General features: G+C 31.1%; 1 protein-coding gene across 1 annotated transcript in view; it reads right to left on the bottom strand.

Annotated features, from left to right (window-relative positions):
- The window catches only part of rnf43 (ring finger protein 43), a 184,300-nt gene that overhangs the window by 6,036 nt on the left and 164,953 nt on the right, over positions 1 to 13,311 (bottom strand). The window contains exons 3-6 of the mRNA XM_073841340.1: positions 2,484 to 2,558; positions 1,099 to 1,233; positions 525 to 626; positions 69 to 239 (exon numbers count right to left, since the gene is read on the bottom strand). Of these exons, the coding sequence (XP_073697441.1) occupies positions 69 to 239; positions 525 to 626; positions 1,099 to 1,233; positions 2,484 to 2,558 (483 nt within the window). The remainder of the gene's footprint in view (positions 1 to 68; positions 240 to 524; positions 627 to 1,098; positions 1,234 to 2,483; positions 2,559 to 13,311) is intronic.

Below are 13,311 nucleotides of genomic sequence, written 5' to 3'. Positions count from 1 at the left end.
GTGTTTGATGGTTTCTCTAGCCCCTCTTTAAAATCATATAATGGTTTTTCATTCTTTTTGCCTCCTACCTGGCCTTCCATGAATTCCTCAAGACAGATGGCACAGACTGGACTGGAATTGGAGCTGCTGTTTGACCCTAGAGGCCCGCGAGAGCGCTGGGAACCAGAGCAACCCTGAGAGCTGTAAGTGCGCGTTTCCAACCTGCTGATGGCACGCATGGTCTGCTGGTGCACAGAGTCCTGGGAAAAAGTGGAGAGGAGTACAATGATGCAATGGGCATGCTACAATCAAGACTAAAAGTGTAAACAGACTGCATTGGTATAATGACGGCTGGCCAACTTTGCTCTTGGAGAGCCACAGTTCTGCAGAGTTTCGATCCAAACCTAATCAAACACAACTGAACAAGCAAATCAAGGTCTAAGGCTTACTAGAAAGCTACAGGCTTATATCAGACTCTGTTGGACTGTGGCTCTACAGGACCAATGTTGGCCAGCCCTGGTATAATGTGTGTTGTGTTTTCTTACCCAGGTTCTGTTGGACCTGCAGCGGAAGCGTAGAGCAAAGATCATGATGATGGCCAACACAACCAGTGCCACAGTCAACAGGATGCCAACGTCATAGTGAGGCTGCGTACACAAGATATGAAGAGCAAATCTTGAGTGTCCTGCCATTCGTTTGTCCTCAAAATACCAACTAATAGATTTTAACCCAACACAAATGAAACAAACACTTCTGAAAAGACAGGGATGGTTGGTAAAGGTGCAAATAAGGTACAAAGGTATACAACAGGGTAACTTCCCCAATTACAGCTTTTTTACCTTTTTTCTGAAAGTGTACCAATGTATGTTGGGTTTTAAATACTGGAATCTATTCTAGCATAACCACCAAGATTTTGTTGATCAACCAGCATCTCCAGAAGGACCATACTAATCATGGATCAACATTGCTCCTGTTAAACTAACAGTGCTAACCATATTTTTATAACTATTGATCAGCCCCAAAAACATAGGAAAGCTGTGATTCTAATGTTTCGATGGGACTGTTTACATTATTATTTTCAGCAAAAGACATCAATTCAATGTGGATACGACTGCTCACCCATTTTTGTGTCTCCAACATGATGTCTATGATCACCATGGCTTCTTCATTTTTATTGACGAGTCCCATCATTTCTTCTGCGTCTGATGATTTCACCAGCACCACTGGACGAGGCAATAAACCTGAATCACGCAGCTGTGTGTAAACAAACAAACAACAAAAACTTTGTTTAGAACAAAGTATTACATGGAATATATAGAATGGAATATATTTTGAACTAACGTTTTCAAATTTAGCACGGTAACAATCTGCCAAAATGCTTTAGTTACTAGGGGGATTTTTTAAACTGCAATAAGTTGCTTTTATTGGCCACTGGCCATATGATATAATGGATAATAAAAATAAATAAAAATAAAATTATAAAAAAAAAATGGATTGACGAAGACCCCTTTTTAATTTATTCTGATTCAGATTTGGAGTAATTTTTTAAATTGATAACTTGCTTTTTTTCCTGAAACTGTCTTTCAAATAAATAAATAAATAAATAAATAATGGAAAAAGAAATTATGAACAAACAATAATAATAAACCGATTATAGGAGATCCTGTGTTAATTTATTTAAAAATTAAATTTCATTTTTAGATTTAGAGTGATAAAGCTGTGATAAGTTGCTTTTATTTACAAGTGTCTTTCAAAAAAATTAAATTATATGTATATATATATAATAAAAACACAAATAAATACAATAAATAATAATAATAAAATAGAATAAAACAAACAAAAAATGAATTAAAAAATTAAATTTTTATTAATAAAAAATACAATAAAATCTAAGAAATAAATAGATTGACGAAGACCCCTTTTTAATTTATTTTGATTCAGATTTGAAGTAATTTTGTTTTTTTTCTTGAAACTGTCTTTCAAACAAATAAATAAATAAATAATGAAAAAAAATTATGAATAAACAATAACAATTAACCGATTATAGGAGATCCTGTGTTAATTTATTTAAAATTTAAATTTCATTTTTAGATTTAGAGTGATAAAGCTGGGATAAGTTGCTTTTATCTGAAAGTGTCTTTCAAAAAAATGTAATTATATGTATATATATATATATATATATATATATATATATATATATATATATATATAAAATAAAAACACAAATAAATACAATAAATAATAATAATAAAATAGATTTAAAAAAAAGACTGGATTCATGTTAATTTATTATAATCTAAATTTAAAGTGATGGCTAAAACTAAAGTTGCATTTATTGGCAACTGTCTCCAAAAAATAACAATAAAACACATAAAACAGAATAAAAATATAATAAATAAATAAATAATAAAAAATACATTGATTAACAGAAAACCCAAGTTAATTTACTAAGATTTTGCCAGAAATTATGGCTACCGAGGTAAATTATTATAAGTGACACAAACCTCTTGAGCAGCACCAGGATCATCTGTGATGTCAAAGATGACAGCCTCAGCACCTCTCTGAATAGCCAGACGAGCCTGAGAGACACAACGAGACAGAGAGAGAGCGTTAGTTGGGTTGTAGAAATCCCACAAGCCAGCAGATGGCAATCCTATCAAACATTTGAAGACACAGTCATTATGCAATTCAGCACAGCTTCTGACCCCTGTGTGTGTTAAAGTGAAAGTCTGCACATTCAATAACTTCTTACTAAATTCCTAAGCCATTTTAAGAGACTACGACACATATAGAATCAGTAGAAATCGACAAACTATGACATACAACCTTTAAATTCATCCAGTTGAAAGAAAAGTCTGTACCAAAACACATGCAGCACATTTTCGCTGACGACAAATGATATAATACTTCAGGTTACTGTGATGATTTATCAATAAACCACAAAATCCTAAAAACTTCAGATCAGTTTAGAGAAGAAAAACTGAGTTCATATACTACAAAAATACTAGTACTTCCTTCCACTGTCTTTGTCAAGATATATGCACTTCTTGTGCGATTGGGAGGGATTTCTGCCCAAACAATGACCAATAACTCACCGAAGTCTATTTCCTGCCCAACTGCTGAGAGTTCAAAGGTCAAAGGTCACAGTATGAGCCTCAGGAAAGTATACCGCTGCGTTTCAGACAATGACCGTGTATGTGTATTTACTTGAGGTGAAGTGATTGAGCGATTATAATTAGCAGGACTTGCAAAGTCTAGCATTGCCACTACTGTAAATTAGACTGAAGGTTAGTGATTTGAACTAAACCAAACTCTAATTAAACGTTTAAACAAGCGTTTGTGCTCTAGACATGAATGATTACAATTATTGGAAGATATGACGCACCATTTTCATATGCTAGATGATAAAACAGGTGACAAAAATCCCGTAGATGAACATTGAAGGAAACTCTTTATTCAAAAGGCCACATGAAAACACCCAAAGCAACTGCATAGCAATGTTCTAGCATCATGTCAGTGAGTTTGCACAGTAAAAACCTACTGTAATTTATTAACACGACCAAAACTTTGCTGAAAAACCTGTTGCATGCAATCTACTACATGCCTTCTGTTGTCTGATTGATAGTTCAATGCAAAAAAAGAAACATAGGCTTATCTTATTTTGTGTTTTTGTCCTTGTTTTTAGTCAAAATATCTAAAATTCTTAAATTAAGATGCATTTACTAGATAATCAAAATTACATGATATACTTCACTGCAAAAAAATCATTTCTTACTTGGATTTTTTGCCTTGTTTCCAGCCAAAATATTTAAAAATTCTTTAATCAAAAAGGATTTTCTAGACGAGTAAAAATTATTTTGTTTTCAGAAAAAACGAGTCAAAATTAAGTATGTTTTTGATTATTGAACATGCAAAATAATGGCAATGGGCTGAGCAAAAAAAAAAAAAAAAAAAAAATCCTATTCCAAACAGAAAACAAGATTATTTTTCTTACCCCACTGGCAGATTATTTTGCAATTAATTTTGACTCGTTTTTTCTGAAAAACTAAATTTTTACTTGTCTAAAAAAGCCACCTTGATTTAAAATTTTTTAGATATTTTGGCTGGAAAAAGACAAAAAAAATATAAGTAAGAAAAGCATTTTTTGCAGTGTTATCAAAAAAAAAAAAGTCAAAATTAAGTGAGTTTTTGCTTAGAACAAACAAAATAATCTGCCAATGGGGTAAGCAAAAAATATTATTTCAAACAGAAAACAAGATTATTTTTCTTACCCCATTGGCAGATTATTTGCTTGTTTCAAGCAAAAACGCACTTAATTTTTACTCATTTTTTTTCTGTAAACAAAATCAATCTTACCCGTCTAGAAAATCCTTCTTGATTTAAGAAGTTTTAGATATTTTGAATGAAAACAAGACAAAAAAATCTGAGTAGGAAAATCATTTTTTGCAGTGTTAGTCTTGTTTTAAACAAAATGCACTTAATTAAATTCCCCCCATGGAAACAAGTAGATCTGCCAGTGGAGTAAGTAAATTATTCTTAAATCAAGGAGTATTTTACTTACCCCACTGGCAGGCAATTGTAATTATTTTAAGCAAACTGCACTTAATTAAGTTTTTTTTTCCCTCTGGAAACAAGACTAAATATCTTACGTCATTTTGCTTATTTAGTAAATGCATCTTAATTTGAAGAATTTGTAGATATTTTGACTAGAAACCAGACAAAAAGTAAGTAAGATAAGCCTTTTTTTGCAGTGTCTGATGCAACTGGTAAAATGCAACTGATGTTGCAAGTGTCATATAGTTGCCTTTATAATCAAAAGATAAATTAGAAATTATGTTATTGTTCTCATGTTAATGCTAGACAGAGACTGTGCTACTGTGTGTTTGAGGGTTTAATAACAGAGCTCATGACTGCAGACGGTCTCTCCAGAGACAGGAAATACAATCACAGACCCGTCATTAGCTACACACACATACACAAAGCTAAAAGGTTTAACCGAGTATGTGAACGGAAATCATCAGTGTTTTCTATAAGAACCGAAAGCATTCAGATTACTGGTTCTGAGTTTTGCTCGGTGTGTAAGAAATCTTGAGAAACTTGTTAAGTGTGAGTTTAGTCTCATCTGCAGGGTTAATGAGAGGGTTTAGCTGTGCGCAGAGTGTAATGTGATTTACAGAAGTTAGTGTGTGTGTGTGAACGTTAGTGTTATCTGTCTGCTTTCAGCTGATTGGCCGGGCAAAGCAGGAAGAGGCGGGGTATAAACTCATGATAGCTGATGTGTGTGGGAGAATTTGGAAGAACAAGTACTGACAAAATCGAAGAAGCCAATATAATTCTGTAATTCTAAGAGAAAAAAAAATCAAATTCTGACTAAAAATAGTTTTATGTAAAGTTACAAAGCGTTAGGTTAAAACTGAAAGTTTAGTTTACAAATCTTTCAGTAGAACAAAAAAGGCTTAAAAGCATAGATTGCATTAGTGTCATTCACTTTTTCAGCGTCATTGGTTCTAGAAGTATTTCCCTCATGTATCCCCCCCCCCCCATATGTAATTTAAAATGTGTTTGTTAAAGAGTTATAAGCTGTGAACTAAACCAACCAGATATGGAGAGAATCCGATTAAAAACTTGGATTTGATGCAAAAAAGATTTTAAAAAATAAGGTAAAAGACAAAGATACATACGACGGCGCTTTAGTGGCACGTTAAAAAGAGAAAAATCAAAAATGAAGAGATTTGTAATATTTTGAGAATAATTATTTCTAGAATAAAGTCGAAATTACAAGAATAATAACTTTATTCTAGAAATATTTTGAGTTTATTCTCGTAATTTCGACTTTATTCTCAAAATATTTTGAATTTATTCTCGTAAATTAGATTTTATTCTCAAAACATTTTGGCTTTATTCTCCAAATTTGGACTTAATTATGAAAATAAAGTCAAAATATTTCGAGAATAAAGTTGAAACTACAAGAATAACGTTAATATTCTCAAAATACTTTAACTAAATTCTAAAATTTTGACCAAAAAAAAAAATCAAAATTTTTACTCAATTACGAGAAAGTCTAAATATTTTAAGAATAAAGTAAAAATAAGAATAAAGTTTAAAAATTTCGAGAATAAAGTCGAAATGTTTCCAGAATAAAGTCAAAATTACGAGAATTAAAGTTGAAATATTTCCAGAATAAAGTCGAAATTACAAGAATAATAACTTTTTGACTTTATTCTTGAAATATTTTGACTTTATTCTCGTAATTTCGACTTTATTCTCAAAATATTTTGAATTTATTCTCGTAAATTCGATTTTATTCTCAAAACATTTTGACTTTATTCTCAAAATATTTAGGCTTTATTCTCTAAATTTGGACTTAATTATGAAAATAAAGTCAAAATATTTCGAGAATAAAGTTGAAATTACAAGAATAAAGCTAATATTCTCAAAATATTTCAACTAAATTCTAAAATTTTGACAAAAAAAAATCAAAATTTTTACTCAATTACGAGAAAGTCTAAATATTTTAAGAATAAAGTAAAAAATATAAGAATAAAGTTTAAAAATTTCGAGAATAAAGTCGAAACATTTTGAGAACAAAGTCAATATTCTTTAAATATTTTGACTTTATTCTCAAAATATTTCAACTTTATTCTTGTAATTAAGTCAAAATTGCGAGAATATGGTCGAAATATTTTAAGAATAAAGTTGAACTGTTTAGAGAATAAAGTAGAATTCAGAAAATAAAGCCTAAATATTTTAAGAATAAAGTCAAAATGTTTCAAGAATAAAGTTGAAATTACGAGAATATAGTCGAAATATTTTGAGAATAAAGTCGAAATGTTTCAAATAATATTAAAATTACGAGAATAAAAATCAAAATTATGAAAATAAAGTCTAAACATTTTGAGAATAAAGAATGACATAAAACTACCATAAATGTATCACTAATATAGTTCACATGTGCCTAAACATAGATAGTGTGCACTTCTTTAGAGCTTTTTGTCCTCTTTCTTTCAACTTAATAAGCTCATGATGAAGAGAAAAACAACAGCATACAGGTTTGGAACCACATAAGGAAAGTAATTCATGGCAGAACAAAATATTTGATTGAACTATTCATTTAAAAGCGGTTGGTGGGATAAAGGTAAGAAAAGTATTCCTCCTCATCCTCTCTTTCTTTCCCTTTCACTTAATCACTCGACGGTTCATTCGAACGCGCTAAACAATCATCCCTCTATCATCTACATAAATGGATATTTGTTAATACAGCTTGATCCCTTGTTCTCAGAGCTGTTGGTTTATTTCCAGCCCGCAGGCGAAGGGAGCCGATCCAACACCGGAGAGACAAAACCCTCGGATAGATTCCCTCAGATAACCTCAGATGATTAAAGTAAGCCACACACAAAGAATGAAACGCAGTCATCTACTGTAATAACTTCACATTCCTGAAATGATCGACTACAGTAGCCTGACGATAACGTCTCGCTGGCATCCAGACACTGAGAGACACGTCCACACAATATCACTGACACAATTCTCCAAGTATTTCGTCTTCATTCTGGTAATATTTTGACTTTATTCCCGTAGTATTTCTACTTTATTCTCATAGTATTTTGACTTTATTCTCGAAGTGTTTAGACTTTATTCTCGAAATATTTTGACTTTATTCTTGAATTATTGCGGCTTTATTCTCAAAATATTTTGACTTTATTCCCGTAGTATTTCTACTTTATTCTCATAGTATTTTGACTGTATTATCGCAGTATTTCGACTTCATTCTCTAAAATATTTCGACTTCATTCTCATAGTATTTTGACTTTATTCTCGAAGTGTTTAGACTTTATTCTCGTAGTATTGCTGCTTTATTCTCTAAATATTTTGACTTTATTCTCAAAGTATTTCGACTTTATTCTCGTAGTATTTTGAATTTATCCTTTCAACTTTATTCTCTTAGTATTTCAACTTTATTCTTATAATATTTCGACTTTATTCTCGAAGTATTGTGGCTTTATTCTCAAAATATTTCGAATTTATTCTCGCAGTATTTTGACTTTATTCTCAAAATATTTTGACTTTATTCTCGTAGTATTGCTGCTTTATTCTCAAAATATTTTGACTTTATTCTCTAAATATTTTGACTTTATTCTCGTAGTATTTTGAATTTATTCTTTCAACTTTATTCTCGTAGTATTTCAACTTTATTCTTGTAATATTTCGACTTTATTTTCGAAGTATTGCGGCTTTATTCTAAAAATATTTAGACTTTATTCTCGTAGTATTGCAGCGTTATTTTCGTAGTATTGCGGCTTTATTCTCAAAATAATTTGCCTTTATTCTCGTAGTTTTTCAACCTTATTCTCGTAGTATTTCGACCTTATTCTCATAGTATTTCGACTTTATTCTCGTAATATTTTGACTTTATTCTCGTAGTATTTCGACTTTATTCTCGCAATATTTTGACTTTATTCTCATAGTATTTTGACTTTATTCGCAAAATATTTCGACTTTATTCTCAAAATATTTTGGCTTTATTCTCGTAGTATTTTCACTTTATTCGCGTAGTATTTCGACCTTATTCTCGTAGTATTTTGACCTTATTCTTGTAGTATTTCGACTTTATTCTCGTAATATTTTGACTTTATTCTCATAGTATTTTGACTTTATTCTCATAGTATTTCGACTTTATTCTCGTAATATTTTGACTTTATTCTCGTAGTATTTCGACTTTATTCTCGTAATATTTTGACTTTATTCTCATAGTATTTTGACTTTATTCGCAAAATATTTCGACTTTATTCTCAAAATATTTTGGCTTTATTCTCGTAGTATTTTCACTTTATTCGCGTAGTATTTCGACCTTATTCTCGTAGTATTTTGACCTTATTCTTGTAGTATTTCGACTTTATTCTCGTAATATTTTGACTTTATTCTCATAGTATTTTGACTTTATTCTCATAGTATTTCGACTTTATTCTCGTAATATTTTGACTTTATTCTCGTAGTATTTCGACTTTATTCTCGTAATATTTTGACTTTATTCTCATAGTATTTTGACTTTATTCGCAAAATATTTCGACTTTATTCTCAAAATATTTTGGCTTTATTCTCGTAGTATTTTCACTTTATTCGCGTAGTATTTCGACCTTATTCTCGTAGTATTTTGACCTTATTCTCGTAGTATTTCGACTTTATTCTCGTAATATTTTGACTTTATTCTCATAGTATTTTGACTTTATTCGCAAAATATTTCGACTTTATTCTCAAAATATTTTGGCTTTATTCTCGTAGTATTTTCACTTTATTCGCGTAGTATTTCGACCTTATTCTCGTAGTATTTTGACCTTATTCTCGTAGTATTTCGACTTTATTCTCGTAATATTTTGACTTTATTCTCATAGTATTTTTACTTTATTCGCAAAATATTTCGACTTTATTCTCAAAATATTTTGACTTTATTCTCGTAGTATTTTCACTTTATTCGCGTAGTATTTCGACCTTATTCTCGTAGTATTTCGACCTTATTCTCGTAGTATTTCGACTTTATTCTCGTAATATTTTGACTTTATTCTCGTAGTATTTCGACTTTATTTTCAAAATATTTTGACTTTATTCTTATAATATTTTGACTTTACTCTCGTAGTATTTTGACTATTTTTATAGTATTTCGACTTTATTCTCAAAACATTTCGTCTTTATTTTTGTAATATTTCGGTAACATCTCTCTAGCACCCAGACACTGAGAGACACAATCTACCGAAGCCTAATTTGGCACGTATAACAGTTTAAATGAACCACATATATTTTATGTTTTCAAAAGCAGACCCAAAGTAATACTACATGTGTAAAATCTGGTCAAGTTTGCACTGGTAAACTGTTCCACGTGAGTATGATCTCTGACAGGTTAAATCGTGATATGAAGCGTGAGTGAGGAGTTTCCAGCGTGTCCTCGGGCACCGAGCGGCAGCTTAATTAGCCGCTTCTTCCTGTGCTTTCATTCGCCACATGAAAACATTCCTGTTTTGATCCGTATCCTGTTATTCCATAAGACCCGTGAATCCGATCTACCCAAAGTATGAGCGCTAATAACCTGGCCTACACAGAAAATCTACACGCTTTCTCACATCATCTGCGCTGATTGAGGGAAAATCTGTGGCATGGATTTAAACATGTTAAAGAGAGGCAGTTGATATACCGTGGTAAATTAATTGGCATGGCTGATTTATGCTATTTACATGTGCAACACTACAAAAATGTCTCTTTTTTTCCCCCAGATCAGTAAGACTTGTTCTGGTGTTTTTTAAAGAAATATCCTGCTCATCAAGGCTTTGATCAAAAATACAGAAAAAAACTGTAATATTGCAAAATGTTATTACATTATAAAATAATGGTTTTTATTTTGATATACTTTCAAATATAATTTATTTCTGTGATGCAAAGCTGAATTTTGATCCTTCAAAATTATTCTTATATGCCGATTTATTATTAGAATAATCAATGTTGGATGAATAAGAACAGCATTTATTCAAAATATAAATCTTTTCTAACAATGTAAATATATGCTATCACTTTTTATTATTTTAACACATCCTTGGTGAATAAAAGTATTAATTTCTTTCAAAAAAGAAAGAATAAAAATGTTAGAAAACCTTGTTATTTTAAATAAATGCTGTTCGTTTTAACCTTTTATTGATCAAAAAATCCTGAAAAAAATATTACAGGTTCCAAAAAAATATTAAGCAGCACAACTGTTTTCAACATTAATAATAAATCAACATATTAGTATGATTTTCTGAAGGATCATGTGACACTGAAGACTGGAGTAATGATGTTGGAAATTTAGCTTTGTTTCGCACAAATAAATTTAATTTTAAAATATATTCACATAGAAAGCAGTTATATTAAATTAAAATACTATTTCACAATATTACAGTTTTTTCTGTATTTTTAATCAGCCTTGATGAGCATAAGAAACGTCTTTAAAAACCATTAAAAATCTTACTGATACCAAACGTTTGAGCAGCAGTGTGTATATAAACCATTTTTAATTACATTTACAGCAAAATGTCTATTCTGTCATCTATATTGTTACTAAAATGACTTGTATTATGATGTAAGATTTTCATAATAAAAGGAGGAGAAGACATGTTGACGGGACGCTATACAGTTCTCTAAGGGGATTGTTGGGGTTTTTGCCCAGGCTTGAGAAGGAGAAAGAGACCAGAGGGGAAAGATGGAAATGGGAAATGTCTTTTTTCATAGCAAGGTGTGACTTAATCTCCCGTAAGGAGCCTAAACGGCCTGTATGAGCTGCGACGCATGCCTCTGCTTGCTGCTGCCGCAAAAACAACAGAGGACGATGGAAACACAGAGAACTCAGTCATGCTCAGGATAAACCTCCGCTCTACTGTGAACATCAGTCATGCATCTGTATGTTGACAAGCTCTAAATGCAGCAGCGTTTCTGGGACTTATCTGAGTCAGTGCCGCAGAAGTTGAACTTTTAGAAAGAGGCGTTTCCTTTGAGGTGGGAGAGACCTAAAACAATTTGAGGAAATAACTGACAGTACTTAAATACAGCAAAACAAATAAACAAAATTGAATAAAAAAAAAACAATGAATTTTTAGTGCCACGTTAAAAAAAATCGAAGATTACGAGTTTAAAGTCATAATATTTTGAGAATAAAATCGAAGTCTCTAAATATTATAATTTTAATTTCTATGAATTAAATTCTCAAAACTTTTCGTCTTTTTTCTTGTAGTATTTCAACTTTATTCTCGAAGTATTTCGACTTTATTCTCGTAGTATTTTGACTTTAATCTAAAAGTATTTCGACTTCATTCTCAAAGTATTTCGACTATATTTTCGTAGTATTTCGACTTTATTCTCAAAATATTTCGACTGTATTCTCGAGGTATTTCGACTTTATTCTCGAGGTATTTTGACTTTATTCTCATGGTTTTTTTTACTTTATTCTCGTAGTATTTCGACTGTATTCTCAAAATATTTAGACTGTATTCTCGTAGTATTTCGACTTTCTTCTCGTAGTTTTTTTACTTTATTCTCGTAGTATTTCGACTTTATTCTCAAAATATTTCGACTGTATTCTCATAGTATTTCGACTGTATTCTCGTAGTATTACGACTTTCTTCTCGAAGTATTTTGACTTTATTCTCCTAGTTTTTTTTACTTTATACTCGTAGTATTTCGACTTTATTCTCAAAATATTTCGACTGTATTCTCATAGTATTTCGACTTTGTTCTCAACTATATTCTGAGATCTTTGACAAAATTAAATTAGAAAACCCTGCAAAGTCAAACAAACGTAAGTTAGGGGACATTTTATTAAATATTTATTATATATACACTCATTCATTTATTTATTAAAATATTATATTTGTAACTATTTTACTGTATTTTCGATCAAATAAATGCAGTATTGGTAAGCAGAAGAGATCCAAAACCGTTAAAAAAGATGTTATAGACCCCAAACTTGAACAGTACTGTGTACTGATTTACATTAAATATATCAAATTTAATATCTACTGCATACATTAAAACCTATCCTATAAAGTCGAAATACTACGAGAATAAAGTCAAGATATTTCAAGCAGCAGCAAATCAGAATATTAGAATGATTTCTGAAGGATCATGTGACACTGAAGACTGGAGTAACGATGCTAAAAATTCAGTAATAAATTATATTTCACTATATATTCACACAAAAAACTGATATTTTATACTGAATTATTTTTTCACTATTTTACTATATTTTTGATCAAATAAATGCAGTATTGCTAAGCAAAAGAAACCCAAAAACATTTTTAAAAAATCTGAAGGACCCCAAACCTGAACAGTACTGTGCACTCAAATTTAATATCTATTAAAACCCATCCTATAAATGCATCCTATGATTTGAAATCTCACTTTAAGTAGCCAAACACTCAACAAAGTTCATTTCCACCTCTTAAATCCACAAAACCCCATTGACTTCAAGATAATTCCCAATTCCAACATCCAAGAGGAATATGCTTTTTTTGCCAAATCTCTCCTCCTCACTCTTTCTCTGTGACCACAGGGCTTCACTTGTCTGTGTTTTGCAATCGATTCAGGAATTCCAGCTTTAAAAGCACTAAGAAGAAAGAAAGAAGGAAGGAAAGAAAGAAAGAGAAGAGCGCCGCGGAGGAGCCGTAACGGAGCCCAGGAATCTGGCTTTTATAAGCTGCTCGTTTAATGTGGTTATGAGCCAATCCAACGCTGTGAAACCAGTGATATCATTCCCACTCTCTCTGTGTGTGTGTGTGTGTGTGTGTGTGTGTGTGTGTGTGTGTGTGTGTGTGTGTG

Source organism: Garra rufa, chromosome 5 (assembly GCF_049309525.1).
Source record: "Garra rufa chromosome 5, GarRuf1.0, whole genome shotgun sequence".
NCBI classification, from domain to species: Eukaryota; Metazoa; Chordata; class Actinopteri; order Cypriniformes; family Cyprinidae; genus Garra; species Garra rufa.
Note: the sequence above shows the minus strand (reverse complement) of the source record. Positions and strands in the feature narration are given on the sequence as shown.